We start from the raw sequence: 22,231 nt of genomic DNA, 5'->3' as shown, positions 1-22,231 counted from the left end.
ACTACAGATACTTTTGACATCACAGATACTTCTGGGAGGGCTATTCGAAAATGTTATTTTCATTTTGAAAAAAAAATTATGCTGATCTTTTATTTTTGATCGCTAATTTTTAATTAGTCATTACAGTTATAGAACGAGGTCAGATAAGAACACTGACTGATAAGAGCACTTTCTGGAAATTTTATTTATTTGGTAACAAACTCTAGCCTGTGTACAAAAGCAACGTTTACGGATAATAGAAACACTCACTTGCCCAGGGCAATTATTAAACAAGAATTATGAACTACAGTAACTATTTGGGATTGGGCCTTAACAACAACGAAAAAAATTGAACTATTTATATTGACAACCCTAGAAAAAATTCCTGAATATGCGGACAACGGCCTGCACCCATCGCGGCACCGGTCGCTGGACGATCTCCCGTTCCGCCGTCTGCGCCAGATCGTACAATCGGTCCGCCTCGGCCTGGAGTCGCTGGCTCAGATCCTTGTTGGCCGTCACCAGGCATACCTGAGTCTCCAGATCTCGGTTCACAGACCGCTCCCCAAAGTTCGATGAGCCAATCAGTGTGAGGTTTGGCAGCCGTGCTTCCGGTAGATAGTACCACAGGCCCTTGGCGTGGTATGTCCAGCCGGGTTTTTCGTATTCAAAGAAGTTTACGCGATGATTCTGCTGCCGGCGTACCAAACTCTCGTAAAAGCTCTTGGCTATCAAGGTGTAAGCTGCCGGAATGCCTCCAGCCACTCCCTTGGCACCCTGGAAACCGTTCGCCTAGGAGAAAATAGACAATTCATTGAACATGGGACGGGTGAAGTCGCCAGAGAAAACTCACATTTGGATGAGCCATCAGGATGCTGCACTGGGCCAGACACTTGTGCGTAATGGTGTCCATATATTCCTGCGTCAGATTGAAGTAACCCGTAGCCAGCTTGAGCCTTGATCCTGCTACGCAATTGGAGAGCAGGCGTTTTGTCACCACGCTGTCGTGGTGAATTCCTATTTGTCCCATCTCCAACAGCGGGAACACCCATGTATCTGCCTGCGGATTTTGCTCTCTGACGCGCGCCTGCCGCTGAAACGTCTCTTGGACAAAGTCCGCAATGCGCTGCTTGGCCAACTGAATGAACTGCTCTTTGGTGCCCTCGTACGGCAGTATTCTCCAGTTTCTGTGCAGCCCCTCGCTGGAATCCGGCGCCACCGCCAAGCTAAATTCCTGCACCCTCTCTATAAACTGGGCATAAAAATCGGCCAGCGGCTTGTCTTCAATGAGTATGTAGCGATCCTGGCGGTTGGTAAAGTAGTCGTTGGACAGATTTGCTCCGGATATAATCACCGCATCGTCGAAGAGATAAACCTTCATGTGCTGCAGTCCCAAGAGCTCGTTCCAACGAGGAGGCGCCAGCCGCTTCGTCATTCCACGCAAATCAGGTGTGTGGTAAAGAGAAAGTTGCACCTGATTGGCAAAGTCCCGAACCAGCGGCAGCAGCATGGTCTTGGAGTTGAGGGCTCCGCGTGTGCCACGGGTGAAGTCCAGGAGCACGTTGAGCCTCAGAGAGGATTCAGTCTGCAGACTGTGACGCAACGTTTGCACCATGGCGTTTTCCAACTGCCCGGTTCCCAAGTAGAGGCTGGCCAAGACGATCCGACGCTTGGCGTTGGCGATGCGATGGACTACCGTATCGTAGAAGTGGTGGGGCTCGTGGATGACCTGGATCTGGTCGCCGCGAAGCGGAAAGCACGGAGCAAGATTGTGTAACCACGTGAGGCTCTCCAGGGCGGGTGCTCCATTAAATCCATTGGCCAACAGGCTAGGCGCCTGCTGCAAGCAGCCGAGGAAATCGCCGTGCGTGGCCGGAGCCAGCTCCTGGCTAAACCATCGGCGAAGATAAAACATAATGTTGTGCGGCAGGAGACGTCTTTTGGCGGTTCAGCTACGAATGGTGATGGGAGGACGTGTGGGACTCTGGAACATTGCTTACTTTCGGCTAAACGTTATCTGGAGCCTACTTCCATTCATCGGATGCGAGTTTTGGGCCTCGAAACTTGGAATTTCAGCACGTAAATATTTCGGGGGCCGACCAGGTGGGAGTGTTGCAAAGCGTGCTGGGTTCTGGTATTCGTGTGGGAAAAGTGTTTTTGAACCAAACATATGATTTCAAACGGGCCACGGAAGCCAGTATATTTTAATTTTTACAATAAAATTACACACAATTTTTTTGAATCCAAATCAATACAAGTTTTATTTATAAACTTAGAAGAAACAACTAGGATAGTTATAGGATACTTTTGAAATTCGCCGCATAAATGTCTTAGGAACAACTAATCTAATATAAATGATCATTAGAATTAATGCCAAAGAATTTAAAATATAAAAAATGTTAAACAAATTCTAATAATTTGAAATTTTGTAGTACCTTGCTCGATCAAACCGGTAACGCATGTATGAACCGGTAATGCATGTACGAACCGGATAAATGGATAACGGGTAAGGTTTGCGAACTAGTTCGGAGCCAGTTCCAAAAAACAAAAAATCAGCAAAAAAAACAAAAAAGAGAGATTTTTCGGATTAAGAAACGAAAAAATTATTAGTCAATTGATAAAAAATCACTTATACAATTGAGGAGCAACGCCAGCGATAGCGATAGCCTCCAGAGCCTAGCAGTCCAGTCCACTTCAGTCCAGTTCGAGAAGAAAAGCCAGGTCAAACAGCCCAGTCTGCCAACAGAGAAAATCACAGGAACGGGTAACGAGGAACTCGTCAGCAAGATGTCCTGGACGGAGAAAGTGGACCCGGAGCTGATCTTCACCAAGCAGGAGCGCATCGGCAAGGGCTCCTTCGGCGAGGTGTTCAAGGGCATCGACAACCGCACCCAGCAAGTGGTGGCCATCAAGATAATCGACCTGGAGGAGGCCGAGGATGAGATCGACGACATCCAGCAGGAGATCATGGTGCTGTCGCAGTGCGACTCACCTTACGTCACCAAGTATTATGGCAGTTTTCTTAAGGGCACCAAGCTCTGGATCATCATGGAGTATTTGGGTGGAGGCTCTGCCCTGGACTTGATGAAGGCCGGCTCCTTCGAGGAGATGCACATCGGAATTATATTGCGGGAGGTGCTCAAGGGTCTGGACTACCTGCACTCGGAGCGTAAGCTGCATCGCGACATAAAGGCGGCCAATGTCCTGCTCAGCGAGCAGGGCGACGTCAAGCTGGCCGATTTTGGTGTTGCTGGCCAACTGACCAACACCACGTCAAAGCGAAACACGTTTGTGGGCACGCCCTTCTGGATGGCACCGGAAGTTATCAAACAGTCGCAGTACGACTCCAAGGCGGACATCTGGTCGCTTGGAATAACAGCCATCGAGCTGGCTAAGGGAGAGCCACCCAACTCGGAGCTGCATCCAATGCGCGTACTCTTCCTCATTCCGAAGAACAATCCGCCCCAGCTAACTGGCAATTATACAAAGTCTTTTAAGGATTTCGTCGAGGCGTGCCTCAACAAGGACCCGGAGAACAGGCCCACGGCTAAGGAACTGCTCAAGTATCCGTTCATCAAAAAAGCCAAGAAAAATGCCTACTTGATCGATCTGATCGATCGCTTCAAGAAGTGGAAGCTGTCCAAGGGTGACGAGAGCGAGACTGAGTCGGAGAACTCGGACTCGGATTCCGATGCCAAGCAAGGTGGTAGCAGCCAGGACGAGCCCTGGATCATGACTGTCAAGGGACTGCACATCAACAGCGCTCCGCGGGCGGGCGTTAACAGCTTCCAGCTGCAGGAGCACGAGCTCACCATGCAGAAACTAATGCAGACCACACACTCGCCAAGCGGCGCATCCGTAATGGCCTCTTCCTCCACCGTCGCACCGGCTGCCGTCGTTTCCCCAGCCTCAGCCTCTGCCGTGGCTGTGATCACAGCCAACGAGGCTTCAACATCCGCATCCGCCCTGCCTCCGAACCACAACCACATCATCAATAACAACAACAATATTAGCCACAGCAACTTGAGCAACAAGCACGCTACCACCACCATGTTGAATGCAGCTCCTCCGCCAAGCGATCTGCAGGCAAAACGCTCCAGCTCCAAACCGGAACTGCGCCAGTCGCGCTCCGCCGCTGCCTTGGACCAAATGGAGGACCGTCGCTCCTCACTGCAGGCGCCGATTTCCAATCCGTCTCCGGCTGAGCAGCAGCAGCGCCGCAGCAGCCAACGCGAATCATTCCAGGCAACAAACGCTGCCACCAGCAGCCATAACAGCATCAACAACGACGAGCCGCATGTGACCACCAATCATATGAAGACTGGAGCGGGTCAACGCCTTGTGCAGACCAACAGCGCCTGTCTGAACAACTTCCTATTCCCCGTGCTGACCGACATCCAACGAAAGTACAACTCCAGCGCGGCAGGGCCTGGTGGCGCCGGGCGTAACCTTGGTGTGGGCAGCGACATCGGTGACCTGAAGTCCGTATTCGAACTAGCCGAACGCTCCAGTCCTGGAGTGAGCGACCTCTTCATGAAGGAACTGATCCACATGCTAGTGCCGGGCTACTCGGAGACGCGCATTAACACGATCATAGACCGCGCCATACGCAACCGAAAGTAGAGGCGGTAGTGGCCAGCCGCAGCTCACAATTCGATTCCAATCAACCAATCTTACTATATACACTATACTTTATCTAACGAGAAAAAGAAGCTGAGAGAGCAGAGACACCGGGACACCGGAGATACTGAAACCGAAACATATTCCGACATTCAGTGGCCAACGAAGAAGCGGGAGCGATGTACATGTATTTCAATTGAACAGTTATTTAAGCATACAATATGTATTCGTTTGTTTATCTGCAATATTAATCTAATGTAAAACATATATAACTTCAGAATAAAAACCACAAAAAACATAATTTGAATTAAGCGGGTGATGGGCAGCACTGCCAAAGAACACATTGGTCACACCGACATCAGTTTTTAAAGTGGAATAACATTAAATATTCCTCCCATTTAGAGAAAATAATATCAATTGACAATCGGCGATTTTATTTAATTTATTTTCTATATTAATATTTAGAAATAAGATTTATTTTTTAAATTTCCCCAATATAATTTGTGTAGCATGATTTGGCGCTCAGACTTCGGTCACACCAATGGCAACTCGGCCATGTTTTATAGCGCTTTATTTTTTTTATTTTTCAATTTATTGAACTGTTTTCCATATAATTCGAAATCTAATGCACTCTGACCATGTCGCAAGCACTGGTAAACGAAGAAACATTAGAAAATCTCACTTTTCAACGCTCAAAGAAATGGGCCAGCCACCTAAATGTGAGTTCTCCTCAAACAGTGATCTCTATTGGCGTCTTCTATTAATTGTCGACTCTTCAGCACCTCGAAAGTATAGATGACGGAGAAGAACTGGACGCGGCAGACTTCGAGGATGTGTTTCGGGACGAGGGCGAAGATCCGGAGTCCAACGATTCGGATGCAGAGGCGCTGGAGGATAACAACGATCAGGAGGCCAATGTGGACATTGGCAACATCCATAATGTCACGGCCAACATGAGCGCCGCGGAGTTGACTCTTATGTTGTGCGCCGGAGAAGACAACGAGGCTAAGGCCGAAATGGAGGAGATTCTCAATCAGACAATTCCCATCGTTCAGGAGCACAAACGCAAGTGGAAGGAGGCGGGTCTGGACCGCATCCTGGATACCTTTGACGAGAACCAAATTGAAAAGCATGTAGGACAGTGGATGCAGCGCCATAATAGCGTCTACATTAAAGCCTCCGAACAGAGGAAAGAATCTGTGCCTTCGAAATACCATCGGTATCCCCATGAGCGGGAGCCGCGATGGAGTGATCACGACCAAAGTGACAACGAGTCGTTGCACTCAATCGATACGGCGCGTTATATACGGCAGAGCCGTCGTTGCATGACCAACAAGCTGCCCAACCTTACCACCATAAAGATGTACAGAAAACATTCCCACAAGCGGGACGAGCTGAGGGCCAAGTACGCTTATGATGACGAACAAGAGCATCGCCACCACATGCAAGCCCTGCTGCACCGACGGCGCGAGAAAGAGCGCCACCTGGCTTACCTGACATCCAGTCCACGACACTGCCGCCTCTCAGTCAGTGTCGGTGGGCACCACTCTCGGCGCAAGCATCTGAGCAAGCGCCGAGCCGACTCTTCGTTATTCGACTCCTCTAGTGACGAGGATGAACACTCCTTTGGGGGCTGTGACTGTCGCAACTGCCGGAGACAATATGCTTTATCAAGGAGCAGCTATCAGTGCTGCTCCTATAGAGGACACAGGGAGGAATACATGCATCCTGCTTCACGCTCTTTTCACCACCTGCGTCACTATCACCGCCCGGAATTGGACATACGGCCGCGCGTGCGCGAGAACGAATGCAGTTGCTGCAACAGCGATCGGCTGTGTTCCCAAGTTGTGCACATTTCCAACAGTTCCACGGAGGAGTGGATTGTGGAGAACAACAGTCCGCTGGAATTGCCGCCGATGCAGACGCCAAGAAAGTGTCGCAAGCAAGTGCCTGTTGAAAGAACTACTCCACTATCGGATCGATACCGGAGCCATCCGCATCATTCATACAAATCGAAAGTTACTCCAAGTTCTAAATCATTAAAAGCAATCTGTAACGAACGAGACTCATCGGATGACGATTCTTCCGGCGGAAATGTCGCACGATCTAAGAATACGTTATTCGAGGCGCATAAAAAAACCCAGAATTTAGTGACCACTCCAAAAAGTAGCTCGAAATCATCCCAAAAGTCTTCTTCAACGTCGAAAAAAACCACAAAGCAAAAACCAACGAAAACGTTGCCCAAAATAATTGAAGAAGACGTAATCTCATCCGCTACGCCGAGGAAGAGAGACTCCAGTGGGTTGCCGACTCCTAATAAAGGTCAACCCCTATTTAATGAGGACTCTACCGATTTCGAACACATGGAAGAAAGAAGTTTTTCCGAGTCCAAGCATATTTCCTCGAGAAAATCCTCAACGCTTTTGGAACCTGGCGACAAAAGTTCAGGCACCATTTCTCTTCGAATTCCCGATGATGTTTCTCACATTAAGTCCTTAAATAAGGAGCCTCTTGATAAAACCTTGTCGTTCCAAAACGAAACCCAGAACGAAAATAAAGTCAAGTCACGAGGAAGACAAAAAAATGGAAAGAAGGATACCAATAGGACCGCAGAGCGGAAGAGGTCTTTATCCAATGAAGAGTCTTCCGAAGCATCTTGTGGCGTACCACGAAGGCGATTGGTTAGTTTTGCTGAATTTAATCAAAAACCAAAAACCAAGAATTCATCGACGTTGGTAGAGCCCGTGGAGGACAGTCGTGCCCGGAATGAAAACGAGTTCGAAACAAAAGAAAGACCTCATGAAGAAAATAAAGTCAAAACGAAGATCAAGGAACCTGAAGAGGGTAAAAAACTCAGGAGCAATTCAAAATTGTCCAAAAAGACGAATCCGGCAGAACCAAAATCCAAATCGACAGCAAAAGTCAAAAAGAATTCTAAAACACCGCAAACTGAAGGCCCACGAAACATAAGCCCGGATTCTCAATCTCAGTCTCAGTTGAATAAAAAGAAGGAGAAAGATTTGGACCCAACATCAGAATCCGACGAGGATCTGAAGAAAGCCCTCCTTTTGTCGAAGAAATCATTCAAGGAGGATCAGTTAAAGCGAATTGGCACACAAAATCAATCATCTCAGTCGCCGGTAGACCAGTCACAGGGGTCCTTCAGCAACCAGAGCGTGGCCTGCAACTCAACAGCTTTAGCAAACGACACTGCCTGCAAGCGTGTTCTGCCCAAGAAGCGGGGCCCGAAAAGGACCGCTTCTGTGACCAGTTCGGAGCAGATTTCGGCCATTTGTTTGGACAGCTCGGATGATACTCTGAGTAACAAGAAACCAACAACCAACGGCGAAGCCGACTGCACGGCTGTGACTTCCACCACGGCCGAATTGAAGCCCCCGCCATTCAAGATTACCAAGCAAGGCATATTGCTGCACAGCCCCACGTCGGAGGCCAGTTCCAGTACCTACACTCTGACCGAGCAGGGTCTCGGCCGGATTATTGGCGAGCGGTTTGCTCGCAAATACCTCAAGTATCACATTGGCAGCAAGAGCTTCGATGGCAGCCACTCGGTTTACTACCAGCCCACTCCGAAGATGAGCGCCATCCTTAATGCCCGAAACGATCCTCAGACCGTGGCCAACATCGAACTCGAATCCAGTTCCAGTGACAGCGATGACGACATATTCGAGAACATTCAGCGATATGGATTGGTTTACAGTGTACTGGAGAAGGACTAGCTGAAGCTAAGCTCTGTGTGAGACACAGCCTTTTATCCTTAGAACAGTTTAATAACAAGCAGTTTAAGAATTATTTTTGAGTTTTGATTTATTTCACGTAAATTACATGTCGATAGTGATAATAGAAAAACATAATACGTCATAATTATTGTAATCATCATAAATTTGTATGCTTAAGTATAAAATAATTGTTTAAGAGATTTATTCGCATTGTAATTGAAATTCTGGTGTGTCAAAGTGGTGTTTAAGTTCTCATTTCCATATTAGTTTATCCAAAATTTGTATTGGCTATTGTTAAATCGTATCGTAATGACAAGAAAACAAAATAAAATAACTTCTCAATAGATAAGATGTGAAAAAATGGCGCGTCTTCGTCTTCCCTTCATGTATGTATGTACAAATAACAAAAAATATCTTACCTAAAGAACGCTGATAATGAATCAAAAGGTTAAGAAATTAAAATTAAACAAAAAGTATCGGTTAAGTGATGAGAAAATAAAACAGAAATTACACGACTTTTAAACCCTGGAACATGCGCGCCCACACACATACACATGCGAAGCATATATCTACACGTGACTATATCCTCGTTTTCCCAGCTCCTTCCTCTACACATCAATCTGGAATGGGGAGCCGGGTATGTGCTCCTCGCCCCACTTGATCAGCAGCACGTACTGGCCACGATCGCGCACCAGGTACTGCACATTGTAGTTGTTGTGGCCGGCGTGCTTGACGTGGAACTCCTCGCAGGGACCCCTCGGTCCGTACATGCCCACGTACAAGATGTTGTTGCCTGAAAATGAATCAGAACGTAAGCCTCCAGGACATGTGGTCATGATCATCCCACAACTTACCCGCATCAGTGGCCGAGATGCTGAACTGGTTCTGCTTGCCAATGTAAGCCTTCTTCAGGCCCATTCCCTTGGACACCACCTTGCTGGCATCCGACTTGAAGGTGGGCAGATGGACGCCAGTGTTCTTGCCGCCCTTGGCCACCTTCTGGACCGTCTCCACAATTACAGTCGACGTCTCCTGGGCGCCCTCGTCCGCCAGCTTGTCGCCGGTGGCGTTCACCTTGAAGGGTGAGCCCACGATATGCATGTTGTTGTACTTGACCGTGATGTAGTGCTCGCCCGGGAGCAGTGGGGTGTAGCGCACCTTGTAGCCCTCCTCCACTTCCGTGCAGTCCATGGCCACCTTTGAGGGTCCATCAATGGAAACGGCCAGAGTTCCCACGCCAGCGTTGCAGGTGTTGATGATGAAGTCGGCCTTGTGTCCGGTCTTCACCTCGTCGAGTCCGTTGCCGGTGGCGTGGACAGCGGCCGGATCAGCCACATCCTTGCCCACCTTGATTCTGAACGGCGAGTCCGGAATGTGGACGCCGTTGAACTTGACGTGGATGGCATGGATACCGTTTTCGCGAGGATAGAAGCGCACCGAGTACATCTCGCCGTCGATCACCTGGATGAAGCAATCGTCATCCGTGCCGGAGGGAGCCACGATCTTGGCATCCAGCTCGCCCTTGGCGCCGTTCTTGCGCACCATGAACTGGTAGGGGGCATCCGCCTGGATGTTGCCCTGGGGGAACTGCTGCACCTCCAGCTTGTGGGCATCACCAGCATCCGGCGAGACGTAGACCTTGAATGGCGAGTCGGGGATGTGGCGGTCGTTGAACTTCAGACCCACACGGTACTCGCCTGGCTCGGTAACCTTGTACGAGACATCGCAGCTGCCGTCCTTGCGGTCCTTGAACTCGATATCGGCCTTGCTGGGACCCTCGACGGAGATGGCCAGGGAGCCACCGCCAGCCTCGCGGGTCCACACATTGAATTCCGCCGCCTCGCCGACAATGCCACGCTCCAGACCAGAACCTCCGGCCTTGACCAGATGGCTGCCAGAGTCGCGCAGCGGTCCCACGGTGAACTGGAAGGGCGATCCGGGTATGTGCATCTCAGAGTAGCGCACCGAGACGGTGTGCACGCCCAGTTCCTTGGGCACAAAGTGCACCGAGTAGAGGCCATCCTCTACCTCCTGGATCTCGGCATCCTCAGTCACGTTGCTGGGTGAGGTGACACAGGCGGCCAAGTCGAAGGAGGTGATGCCGGGCATCTTGAAGGTCAGTTTGCACTGGCTGCCGATTTCCGTGATGGGGACGGCATCCCGCTCACGCTGGATCTTCTCGCGCTTGCGGTTGCTGCCCTCTCCAGATACCTTGACGGTGAATGGGGATCCCTCCACGTGGTGATCAGCGAACTTCAGGTTGACAATGTAGTAACCTGGCTCCGTGGGCTTGTAGGAGATGTTGAGAGTGCCGTCGTCCTTGTCCGTGCACTGGATCTCAGCCTTGCTGGGACCCTCGATCGAGACGGAAAGACCACCGAATCCGGCGTTGCGTGTGTCCACGGAGAAGATGTTGTCGGCATGGGTCTGACCCTCCTTCAGGCCGTTACCGCTGACCTTGACCTTCTTGGCATCGCCCACCTCACGCTCGCAAACGGTGACCTTGAAGGGAGAGTTGTTGATGTGCTTTCCCAGGCGCTTAACCGACACCAAGTGCTCGCCGATCTCGCGGGGCGTGAACGAGATGCCAATGTTTCCGGTGGGCATGCGCTTCAGGAAGCACGGCTCCTCCAGGCCACTAGGAGCCTGGATGGAAGCGTTCAGGGCGCGCAGATCATCGTCGGTGATGTCGCCGGGCATGGTCACCTCGGAGCAGGAACCGACCGAGATCTGGTTGCGCTTGCGTCCCTCACCGGTGATCTTGGCAAAGTAGGGCGATCCCTTGATGTGCTTGTCGCCGAAGCGAACCGACACCTGGTACTCGCCGGGGGCAGTGGGCAGGTATTGCACGGACACGGTGCCATCTTTGTTATCATGGTAGTTGATCTATAAGAACAAGTGGAAATGGAAATATTAAACATAATGTTGACTGTTCTTTTAATTCATAAAACTGTTTAATAAATTACAAATAATAACACTTACGTCCGCCTTGCTGGGTCCTTCGACGGCCATGGTCAGGCCACCGGCGCTGGCTCCCTTGGTGGAGATGGTGAAGTTGGCCGGCTCGCCGGTCACACCATGGGTCAAACCAGGTCCGTAAGCAGTCACATAGCCGGAGGTGATCGAGTCAACGTGGAATTTGAAGGGAGAACCTGCATCGAAGACCAGTAATCAGAATATTTTCTAAAGTGCTATGCTTTGTCATCCACCAGCTTACCTTGGACGGGCTCTCCATTGTATTTGACCACCAGCTCGTGGGATCCCTCCTCACGGGGATCGTACTTGACCGAGACGGTACCGTCACGGTTGTCCTGAATAACGGGTTTGTCTACCTTACCGCTTGGCATTCTGACTTCAGCTAAAGGATAAAATAAAGTGGCATTAGTAACTGTGATTAAATAGCTTAACACAAATATTTATTTTAAAGGAACCAACACATTCTTTCTATCATCGCACGATTATAAAAGTTTATAAATATTTATCAACAACAATTATTTATTTTTGGAAACATAATTTCACAAGATTTGGGATATATAACTCATATATTTTTAAAATAGTATTGAATAAATTCTATTGTTAATTTAATTTTAACTTTAAAACTCTTTCTATTCTTCGACTACCATAAGTACAGTACCGCTCAGAAAAATAGTTGAATGGAGAACTCTATTTTGGAAATGATTTTAATGGATGTGTTTTGTATTCACTGAATTATGTCACCATCGCATTTTTCAAATAATTCGCGTGGGCGAGGACCACAAGTTTGAAAAAATCATAATTTCATTTTTATGTTCGAATTTGCGAGCCATTTTTTATTCCACAAAATCTATTTCTGTTCTTTGCACAGTTCTTTTTCAAATCGAAGAGGATGATTTTGTTCTTGTATCGGACCAAGAAAGTAAATTAATTGGAACAAATGTTTCTTGACATCCAAGGCATTCCAAAGTTTTTAAGTTTTCCAAACAGGATATCACATAACTAAGATGGCATTTAAATTCACAATAAAACCGACTTAATTATAGTTTATTTCACAATATTCAACATACTTTTCCACTTCTAGAGAGACACACCCACAAATATATGTATGCTTGAGTTGGGTTGGGACAAGAGTGTCCTTGATAGTTCTATGCTCTTATTTGTTTTAGGGGACCCGGAGTCCTGATCACTTCTCAACTGAACGAATGCTGTGCACCGACTGAGTGGCTAGTAATATTGTGGCTTTCCAAAGAAATTTCAACCAACGCCTACAATTGCTTTTATACTTTCCCACGCCGTCAAGCAAGAAAAATAAAAACAACACCATTCCCGAACTGCGTTGAGGTCAAATATAGGACACACTTTTTATGTTCCCAACTCACATATGTGGATGGTCCACATAGAATCGTATATAGGAACACACCTATATACCTAATCCTATATACCACCACCCTCGCCCCAAGTATATGTCACAAAATGCATAAAAATCTATTTATACTCCGATATCTGGCTATATGCTGGAAAGATCGAAGCCAAAAGACTTTATCGCGCACGTGTCTGATTTTATATTTAATTCATGATATTTATAAATTCGGGAAGAGGAATTATATATTCATATTTTAGATACACACAGAGACATTCCTTTGAGCTTCGGGTCTGTCAAAACAGTATATACTGCGCTGGGTATCATTAGTTAAAAACAGAAATTCTGTTGTTGAAAAAGTAGCTGAAAATATACCACTAATTTATTGAGGGAGGGGGGCAAAATTAATTAGGACATAGTGAATCATGTGGATACCATTTTTTATATATTTGTAGTTAGAAATCAAATTTATTATTCACTCATCGTTTAGTTATTTATTCAGTATATTTTTAAGATAATTATAGACAGACAAGTCATATGCTGACACTCCCTACGACTATTAAGCATAAATTTGGATTTTATTAAAAAAACATTTAATTTCCAAAATATACGATGTCGAAACTATCATAAATATGTTCAAAGTGGCTGCTAAGCTTTTTACTTCCATCCGAATTATTCTTCTCTGCCCAGCTCTGATCCGTCAAAATTAATGAGATTTTCTGCTGGCCAGAAGATGGGAAATTTGGGAAATCTAAACAAAATACAAATGTCTAAAGAAAACAGTTTAGGTAAACAGAGATAAATCAGGGGAGCGTGTCGCGTGCCCGCCCCAAAAAATGTTAAGAAAAACTAAACACATTGAAAGACAATGGCTGCCAGAGAAGAATGCGAATGTGTCTTTCAAGAAGCTGCCAAGCGAAGAATTGCAAAATTTATAGCCAACTTATGGGCTGACTCAAGGACCGAATGCAAAGCCAATCAAACAGTAATTGGTAGAATAATCTAATTATAATAAGTGTCCCCAAAACAATAAAAATGCATATCACCAATTTTTTAATGAAACATTCTTGCACATTTTTGAATAGTTGTCTTCAGCTGTTCGCTTTCCTGATTTTAATGACATGTAAAGAATTCAAAGAGGAGCTCGGAATTTGTTCAAATAGAATTTGGCACATTAACGATAAAATATTGTGTCGGTGCGTGTGCATTTTTTGACGGAAGTCAGGGTGAAACATAAAAAATGTATAAGAAATTGAACGTATTAAAGTTTGCTGCCAAGACGGCTATATCTACTGTGCGTGAGTCGCTCCTCCGCCTCCTTTCCGGCCCCCCATCGAAGAAATGAAAATATGATTATTTATGTTTGAACATTTGCTGCTGTCCGTCGTCCATCGTCCCGCCCGGACCCACCAGCCCCCCTTGGAGGCCCACCATTCGACGCGATCACCTGCCAGCGCCGCCCATTGAAGCATGAAAAACGGCCGAGGCAGCAACAGTGGCAGAGGCAGTGGCATCTTTGGCATCTAATGGACGCTGGCAATACAAATGAAAGATTTAATGACTCTCAGGCCGCTTTGGGCCGGAAAAGGGGGGCCAGCGGACACAAGCAGGGTTTCAATATATCGCCAAGACTTTACCATTTGCGCATAGCGAATAAAATTATTAAACAAGTCAGCAAAATAAAGGAAACTCTGCTGTAAGTTTTGAGGTGAAATTATCCGAAAAACCTTAAATTCTTTGTAGGATAGTCTAAAATAAGGGGGGAAATAATATAAAAACCATATTTCTCATCTTTAAGTATCGTAAGCTTAAGTTTTCTCTACAACTTTGGAGGAGCTATTTATCTTTATATATTTAAAGTCTTAAAAAAATATAGTCTACAATTAAGGGTAAATATACTGCCTGTTTTTAAGTGACATAATCTCAAAAATATCAACTTTATATGGTAAATTTATAGTTTATTCTTTAGAAATATACCCAGAACTAAACAAAACTTGCTCAGCAGTGTAGACTATCATCACGGCGCGTTGCAGGCAACCATTGAGAAATCGCATGTGGAAGAAGCCAAACGAATTTTACGCTTTGTTGCATATTCTGATAATAAATCATAGAATATAATTTGCAGACAAATGCCCCATGGGGCCTTGGAGGCCCCGAGGAGGTGGACCCAAAATCCGGGGGACTTTTCGGTAATAATTCAAAATTCTCTGCCCAGTCCGACACAGAAGGAGGAGCCACAACATAGCCTGGCCACAAATTTATGTGTGTGGGCCTGACTGGGCCTGACTGGCGCTTGACCGAATAGAATTAAAAATCCGAATGCGAATATGAATTTGGTGTCAGTTTTGTCATTAACACAAATGAAACATTCTTTGCGATTTAGTCAGGATTTCTCGGTGACTGCATGTGACATTATGGACGTCATTTCGATTTGGCAGAATGTCAAAACCGAATCAAACGGGTCCACAAAAGTATTATTCCATATAGCCCTTCGAGAACTGATTTTATTGGTGACTGAGAGAAAATTACCTTGATGTGTTACAATTGAAAACGATGATTTGAAATTCAATGGCATAAAATCTGAACCATTTAGTCCTTGATTCTCCGGTATGATCGTCTCATTGAAGTAAACGTTCGTCTTTTCCACGTGATCGCGCTCGGAGACGGTCACCTTATAGTATTGTGGTCGAAAGAAATATGAATGATCGGCCCAGGTGGCTAGCGGCGTGGGTGGTTTTTCCGTCAACCAACTGAAGTGCATTTTCCCGTTATTTGATTTGGATTAAGTTTGTCAAATTTTGCAATAAATTATTTATTTTTATTCGGCGGGAATCGGGCGCGTTTTGGAGTTTGGGTTTGGTTTTTGTAAATAAAGACACTTAAAATTTATAATAATTTAATTTAACAACGAAAAAACTTGTTCGATTTGATTGGATTTGGCAAAAGCAGAGAAACAGCAAGAATATGCGACAAGTTCTTTAAAAACTCAGTCCTTGCATATCCTTGTTAATCCAAAAACCAAAAAATCTGATCAATTTGAAAGTGATTTCAAAAAATTTATTGAACTCTTATAGCAATCGACAAAGTCTGATTATATAATGGTATTGACAATTAAAAAAAAAAATCTTCGATTTTTTGGTTATTGGTAATATTTTGTTGCCCTGATTGCTCGATCCTGGTAGGGAGTCCTTAACTACTTTACTGACACTCGATTGCAATGCACTTGAATATTATTATTTGTTTAATTTATGTGTCATTTGGTTAGCGAACGTTTTGTTTCTTAATTGCCAGCGACGTTTTGTAGGTCCACGCGTCTCCACGTCCCGATTTCAAGTGAACATCGACAGTTCCAAATCGAAATTAAGGCCAAAAAAATATGAAAGCACATCAGTTCCTACCACCAAGATGCGTCTGCTGCCATGGTTGCCCAAAAGCAGCGCAGCAGCAGCAGCAGCACCCATACTCCCATACACCGATTCCGCTCACACAGATACAATGGCCGATCTTCGAAAAATATGGCCGACCGCTATAAGACAGGAGAACGGACCAATGAACGACATATAAAAGATAAAAAGATAGAAAATTGGAAATATTTGCTATGCGCCCGAATCTATGAATTTTGATGTGTGTATTTGCGGCTATATCTCGCACATATTCGTATGTATTTTTATATATTTATTAACATAAATTTGAGGCCGATGGTATTGGTTTAACAGTTGCCATTTCGAATACCATTTCGAACTCGAAAGGTGCAAATTGGAACTTTGGGTCAAAAGCATACCACTTCTCATTCCTATATGCCTATAGATACTTTTCGTTTTTATGGATATGTATGGATGATCATCGTCAGGGAAATGAAATTTATTACTTATTGCAGCTCAGACGACATAGAATTTATTAATATTTTACCATTAAACCGGCGGGATGCGTTTAAAAATAGCATATAGCATATAGACAATATTCTATATTTTATTTTATTGGCGTGGAAAAAAAGCAACGCGCGATCGGCGGCAATAAAATCCATAGAATACAAATATAGTCTTGTCGGTATGCCGAAAATGTGTTAATCATTTCTCGTTTCTATATCCGTATTATGTCGTATTAATCGGTCTATGGACCGATCCTACAAGAGTCGTAAAAGTTGGAAGCATTCCATTGGATGGGCTTTCGGCCGCACGCTTCTATCCCCATACTTATGTAATGGATTTTGGCAATTGGAAATCAATTTGTGTTGCCATTGAAAACGGCCAGATAGAGGATGGCCCGATTGGGACACTACTGTCAAGCAATTGGCGAAAATCAATCAAAGTTCTGTAGATGTTGATCATCTGTCCGAGATGAGTACTTGGCAGCGATTATTGACTAATCAAAATAAATGTGTACGAAAATAAACGAGTGATTTATTTTGTGGGCCAATTTGTGTGGGCCATCATTTCTACGTTCTCCAGTTGAATAAGGAGGCCATAAAGCCGCCGCCCAGCAGTTAGATGGCAATTATAGGCCCCTTTCATTTGACGGCCTATGAAAAATCAATGCAACAAATGCGCAACAAATCTGTGTCAATTGGCCAAAACGAATCATTTACAATAAACCATCTTCAAAGCAAATGGAGCGCGGCAAGGAAAACCAAAACCGCACCCATCTCCGCCTCCCACGGCCCGGGGGGCGTGGCCCAAACAGGGGGACCTCTAAAATCCATTGAAAAAAAAAAATTGAAAAAACCACCAAATGAAACGTCGCATCTTCTGATCTTAATGATGGTGTGTAGTGTTTGGGGTTCGGCTCTCGGCCAGGATCCACTTTTTGCCGCATCGGAAAATGTTCGAAAATTGCATGGAAGCGTGAAAAATCGAATAGATATTTGCGCTGCGAGAGTAAAGTGCAATATGCTATCGGCCCCGAGAGTGGAAAGCCCATTAATCATTTTGAAAATGTTCATTAAATTGCGGTCCAACGATTTGCAACTCGTAAATCGGTCGTCAGTCCCCAAACATGGCTAAATAAATTTAGGTAATTAACAGAGCAGGAGGAATTACCTCCAAAATTTAATACCCAATTACTTTCCCACACGAGTAGCAAGTGGTCAAGTCAATGAACGTCTTGGAATGACACCAAACAAAAGAAAATTCCCACGAGCCAGATAAAAACAATGTACCAGCAGATGAAAAATGACGATGAAATGCAGTCGAAATACTAGAGACCTCCCAGAACGAACGGGGCAGTCTAATTAAGTTGTCGCCTGTCAGCGTTTAGCCTGATAAGCCGTCACTTGCCCGACGTCTATATCCCAAAAAAATATTACGCCCGATGCCCGATCTCTCCCAGCCCCCATGACAGGGGTGCGTTGCCACTTGTCCATGGTGTCTCATCTAAATGCGCCGCATCGCAAGCACAGCCCCGTGATATATAGTTGGGTATTTATATTTCTGTATACATTTCAGAGATTTACGACACCCGTATACTTTGGCCTGACAATAGCCCACCTTTCGGCTGCTTCTGTCCTGATATTTATATAATTTCCTGCACTAGTTCTCGCTGCAAACTATGAGATACAAACTGTCAGCCGTAATGGTGCATAAATACTTTTTAGATTAAATAAACTATGCATTTTTGAATTTAATTAAATGTGTGGATGTCTTAGAACGGAGAGGTGTCTTTTTTTCATAAATAATTAACTTTAGTCTAGTTTTTGTAAAATAATTTCTCATACATACCTGTTACGTTACCGCCTGTCGTGGGAAGTGGCAATTTTTCGAAGGCAACACTTCGGTATGTGATCTCAGATTTTCCGTTCACAAGCTCGCTCTGAAAAAGTATTGTGTTTTTCTGCTATTACCTTAAATACTCTTTCAAATTATCCCTAAACCATACAACTCCCTTCTTGTATAGTAAGGATTAGAGACGATGGGAAGACCCACTCACCTGCGTTGTTTGCTGCACCACCTTGGTCGTGTGCTCCTCGATGTACTCACTATGCGAATATTGTTCGATACTTTCGACAGCCTGAGGTCAATAAAAACAAAATTGAAAATTAGGAATTCCGAAATCCATTTCGATCGTTCAAATATTCGGAACAAATATAACACAGACACACTCCAATTTACAGCCGATATCCAATATAATTATATTCGGCACTCTGGAGAATGAGAACAATGGCCGGGAACTACTTGGGAGCCCATTTACTTTGCACTTGCGAACAGATCCGAATACTGTGAAGAACTATCGTGTTTTGTGGCAGCTTTATATAGGGATCTGCTTATTATTAAAATCCGGAGTAATGAGTGATGGGCGAAAAACTGCGAAAGTGTGAAGCTATGGATAGCAACACAATAATACACCAATCAGCAAAATAATGATTTGGAGAGGAAGTGAAATTGATTGATGCGGACACGAGAGATTGTGCAAAAGAATTCCACGATGGCAGAACATTACATAAGCACTTCATAATGAAGGCAAATACCAATACGTGTTGGTGTGGGGAATATAGGTATAATTAATATGTGCACACCGTTTGGTATCCGTGGCCAAATCGAAAAAGTCAAAGATACAAATCGCTATAAAATATTTGAGCTATTAATAAGAAGTACGCCAATGCACGGCCAATCAATGGACCAGCAAGGAAAATCGAATTGCCAGTGGCCGACAGTTGTTCCTTCTATAGCTCACTATATTTATAATAATATTTTTGACTTCTAGAGTCTAATATATGAGTTGCGAACCGAATTCTTTGCTTCCAGCTACCACTGCGACGAAACGATCACGTCAACGACGACTACAGGACAATATATGACTAAGATCCGGCGGATAGTGGCCAACTAGTTTCGGGCTGGCTAGCAGGCTGGCTATCTAGCTATCTGCCACTAATGTCTCGCCACTCTTTATGGGGCTTCCACGTTGGCGTTGGCAGCTGAAATCAGCACAACACACTTTGCGCCATTTTCATTATACATAATTTCGTTTTCCTATTTTAATTACTTGCGAATTTTGTGCGCTCGCCATACAAATTCTTTTTCATATGCCTCCCGTCTGCAGTGGGCAGTTCAGTGCAGCTCAGTGCCTTGATTTTGTTGCAACCTGCCGAAAGCATCCAACAGAAACTAAAGCAACAACATGCTGAATCAGCGTGGGATGTCATCACCGCCCCTCCCAGAAATCATTTAGATACTCAAACAGAGGCGTAGTCTAATAAAATGCCATTTGGGGGAGAGATCTTTTGGGGTAAAGTGTCTTACAAAGCACCCTGTAAAGATCTCAAAAGGGTTTCTTTAAAACTATAAATTAAGTCTTGGAGACTTTGATGGAAAAACTTGATTTCTAAATTTCAAAATCGGATTGAATTTCGCAAGAATATAGAATGAAGCGATCTCATGCCTCACTGCTAATTGTATTTTTAGGCAGCCTAATTTTGTAGTTTAATAGAACAATTTAATTTGTTTTGACTAGAACAACGCGTTCAGTTTTATGTTTTACACCAAAGAAATATTATAATTCATTTACAATTGAAATATTTCATAAAAACACACGAGTCTTAAATAGATCTGAAGCATGTGTGTCAAATCACGTAGACATTTCCATGGTGAAGTTCTGTCTTTCCTCTAGATTCTAGCCTCTGGGAGGATCTTTTTTCCCTTTTGAAACCAATTGAATAATGTGGATAAAATTAATTTCTCAGCCGGCTAATTGTGCAAATCTGTTAAACATAAATTTTGTGCGAAAACAACAGACAACTCAATTAATCTTGGGTTCACGAATCGTGAGCACGAATCCACCACGCAGCTGCAGGAAAAAGTATTTCATTCTGGGCACTATGCCCGAATCCGAATCCGTATCCGAGTTATCTCGGAGAGATGGGCATTGTTCTTGTAGCTGTCAGGTCGCATGATTCGGGGCCAATATTTATGGCACTTAATTTTTCAGGTTGTCAGCACAGGCGACACGTGAATTCTACTTACAGTACAGTACCATTTCTGAAAAAGATTTTTAGGCAAGTGCAAAGTATAGGCTCTACTTGGGGTTAGGTATAGAATATTGTTGTTAAATTAGCAATTATCCAGAGATTAATCAATACATATCTTTCTACATTTTGGGCTCAAGCTTCGAGTTAGGGCCACCAAGTGTAGTACTCGATTGGTTGCCATCATTTCGACTGTTTAATGTGTTGTGTTAAGTGCGTTCGGATCAATCTCCAATCAAATACAAAGAACACACACAAACAACTTAAAAACAAAAGAAGCATTAACAATTATAATTTGTTCATTAAATGCATAGTGTAAAACAAAGCGCAAATTGCAATTTAGCATAGCAGAAATAATTTTGAGAACGAAACAATTTACATGCAATTAATTTTGTCTCGAGCTGATGATATTCTCGAGCTGGTTTTGGCGGGCGAACCAAAAATTTGTTTCATTTGTATTAGGGTCTTTTTTTTATTTTTTAATGTAGTCATGTTTTACAATGTTGCACTTAAATCGTATTCTTTTGTTTTCTTCTGGCTGAGCACTCTTGTTTGCGTGATTCTTTCTCTCTTAAGGAAATTAAGGAAATCCGATTAGGAATTTACATAAGATTTAAAATTAATTCTTGTGGGAACGCACAGAACACAAACACATAACAATGACAATGGACTTGACTAGGACATTGATGTAATAGGGACTGAGCTCCATAATCTCGCTGCAGTCGTTCTTAGGTGACTAGAGAAACGATTAAGTTAAAATTTTAATCTTAAAATAATTGCTAATTTCCAACAATTCCCATTTTGTGACTAGACTAGGTTTGGCTGTGTCTGTTTTTTGGTTAAAACGATAGATTCGTATTTTAAAATGTGGTTCATGGAGAAGCTACCTTGATGGAGAAGCTGCCGTTCGGTATGTCCTTGCCGCCAAACTTCACATTGATGTCGTAGTCGCCAGGATCGTTCAGGGCGTACAGGATATCGAAGAAGCCGTCCTTCTCGATCACATCAATGTCCACAATCTCGCTAAAAAGATGACACAAAAATACAAGTTATCATATTTAGAATATTCGCCAACAAGTATTATCCTTAGCATCCTTACTTGCCCTCCTTGTTGGTTATCTTGCAGGTCACAGCACCATCTCCGGCCTCACGGGCGTCCACCTTCAGGTGCGACTGACTGCCCGAGGGCTGGATCTTGGGCGCCTGCTCCACCAGCTTGCACTTCTTGGCCTCGCCGGTGGGGAATGCTTCGAGTTTGAAGGGCGACCCCTCGATCTCCTTGTCGCCGTACTTGATGCTGCATTGGTACGTTCCGCACTCGTCCGGCACAAAGGACACCACGTACGTGCCACTGGCCACTTCCTCGAGGCGGGGCTGCATCGGCTTGCCCTTCGGATTCTTGATGGCCACATTGATGTCGGCCTGGCCGGCTTGTTTTGTGTCGATCTCGAATTCGGCGGGCAGGGAGGCGGGAGTTTTCTTCTTCTCATTGACGCCCTTGACCTTGACCTTGGTGGCTTCCGATTTGGGGAAAACGGTCATCACAAAAGGACTAAAAAAGGGACTTGTTTTTCAAAAATGTTTCTAAAAATAAGTTGGAAAGAC

The 22,231-nt window shown here is 44.7% G+C and overlaps 4 protein-coding genes across 14 annotated transcripts in view; 2 read left to right on the top strand and 2 right to left on the bottom strand.

Moving 5' to 3' along the window:
* Positions 1 to 160: 160 nt before the first annotated feature.
* Positions 161 to 2,140, bottom strand: LOC6500648 (CDP-diacylglycerol--glycerol-3-phosphate 3-phosphatidyltransferase, mitochondrial). Its single transcript, XM_001953610.4, has 2 exons — positions 833 to 2,140; positions 161 to 771 (listed from the first exon to the last, which is right to left on the bottom strand). The coding sequence occupies exons 1-2, from the start codon at positions 1,892 to 1,894 to the stop codon at positions 352 to 354; spliced, it is 1,482 nt and encodes a 493-aa protein (XP_001953646.1). The 5' UTR covers positions 1,895 to 2,140; the 3' UTR covers positions 161 to 351.
* A 347-nt stretch (positions 2,141 to 2,487) lies between these two features.
* LOC6499913 (serine/threonine-protein kinase 26) lies at positions 2,488 to 4,900 on the top strand. Its single transcript, XM_001953609.4, has one exon. It carries the CDS (start codon positions 2,767 to 2,769, stop codon positions 4,600 to 4,602), a length of 1,836 nt encoding a protein of 611 aa, XP_001953645.3. The 5' UTR covers positions 2,488 to 2,766; the 3' UTR covers positions 4,603 to 4,900.
* A 197-nt stretch (positions 4,901 to 5,097) lies between these two features.
* Positions 5,098 to 8,678, top strand: LOC6499915 (zinc finger CCCH domain-containing protein 13). Its single transcript, XM_001953607.4, has 2 exons — positions 5,098 to 5,318; positions 5,379 to 8,678. Exons 1-2 carry the CDS (start codon positions 5,238 to 5,240, stop codon positions 8,334 to 8,336), a joined length of 3,039 nt encoding a protein of 1,012 aa, XP_001953643.2. The 5' UTR covers positions 5,098 to 5,237; the 3' UTR covers positions 8,337 to 8,678.
* LOC6500647 (filamin-A) overlaps positions 8,407 to 22,231 on the bottom strand; it is a 36,072-nt gene continuing 22,247 nt past the window's right edge. For 7 of the 11 annotated variants that reach the window (XM_014911162.3, XM_044714357.1, XM_014911163.3 and 4 more), the window contains 8 exons: positions 21,726 to 22,178; positions 21,514 to 21,649; positions 18,595 to 18,675; positions 18,387 to 18,477; positions 11,554 to 11,694; positions 11,319 to 11,488; positions 9,191 to 11,222; positions 8,407 to 9,129 (listed from right to left, as the gene is read on the bottom strand). In XM_014911162.3, coding sequence (XP_014766648.1) covers positions 8,945 to 9,129; positions 9,191 to 11,222; positions 11,319 to 11,488; positions 11,554 to 11,694; positions 18,387 to 18,477; positions 18,595 to 18,675; positions 21,514 to 21,649; positions 21,726 to 22,178 — 3,289 coding nt within the window. In that variant the 3' untranslated portion in view covers positions 8,407 to 8,944. Of the gene's footprint in view, positions 9,130 to 9,190; positions 11,223 to 11,318; positions 11,489 to 11,553; positions 11,695 to 12,379; positions 12,566 to 15,201; positions 15,551 to 15,878; positions 16,038 to 18,386; positions 18,478 to 18,594; positions 18,676 to 19,391; positions 19,530 to 21,513; positions 21,650 to 21,725; positions 22,179 to 22,231 lie in introns of those variants that run through there. The other 4 variants (XM_044714359.1, XM_032456333.2, XM_032456334.2 and 1 more) reach the window with 4 other exon arrangements.

Source organism: Drosophila ananassae, chromosome 2L (assembly GCF_017639315.1).
Source record: "Drosophila ananassae strain 14024-0371.13 chromosome 2L, ASM1763931v2, whole genome shotgun sequence".
In the NCBI taxonomy this organism is placed as follows: Eukaryota; Metazoa; Arthropoda; class Insecta; order Diptera; family Drosophilidae; genus Drosophila; species Drosophila ananassae.
The sequence above is the reverse complement of the archived record's forward strand: the minus strand, read 5'-3'. Positions and strand labels throughout refer to the sequence as shown.

What these genes read in the sequence shown, in the direction of transcription:
- LOC6499915 (XM_001953607.4), top strand. Translation starts at nt 5,238, where the DNA reads ATGTCGCAAGCACTGGTAAACGAAGAAACATTAGAAAATCTCACTTTT. An exon ending in AATGGGCCAGCCACCTAAAT is followed by an intron (nt 5,319 to 5,378) that starts GTGAGTTCTCCT and finishes TCGACTCTTCAG; the next exon opens with CACCTCGAAAGTATAGATGA.
- LOC6500648 (XM_001953610.4), bottom strand. Translation starts at nt 1,894, where the DNA reads ATGTTTTATCTTCGCCGATGGTTTAGCCAGGAGCTGGCTCCGGCCACG. An exon ending in TCCTGATGGCTCATCCAAAT is followed by an intron (nt 772 to 832) that starts GTGAGTTTTCTC and finishes ATTTTCTCCTAG; the next exon opens with GCGAACGGTTTCCAGGGTGC.
- LOC6499913 (XM_001953609.4), top strand. Translation starts at nt 2,767, where the DNA reads ATGTCCTGGACGGAGAAAGTGGACCCGGAGCTGATCTTCACCAAGCAG.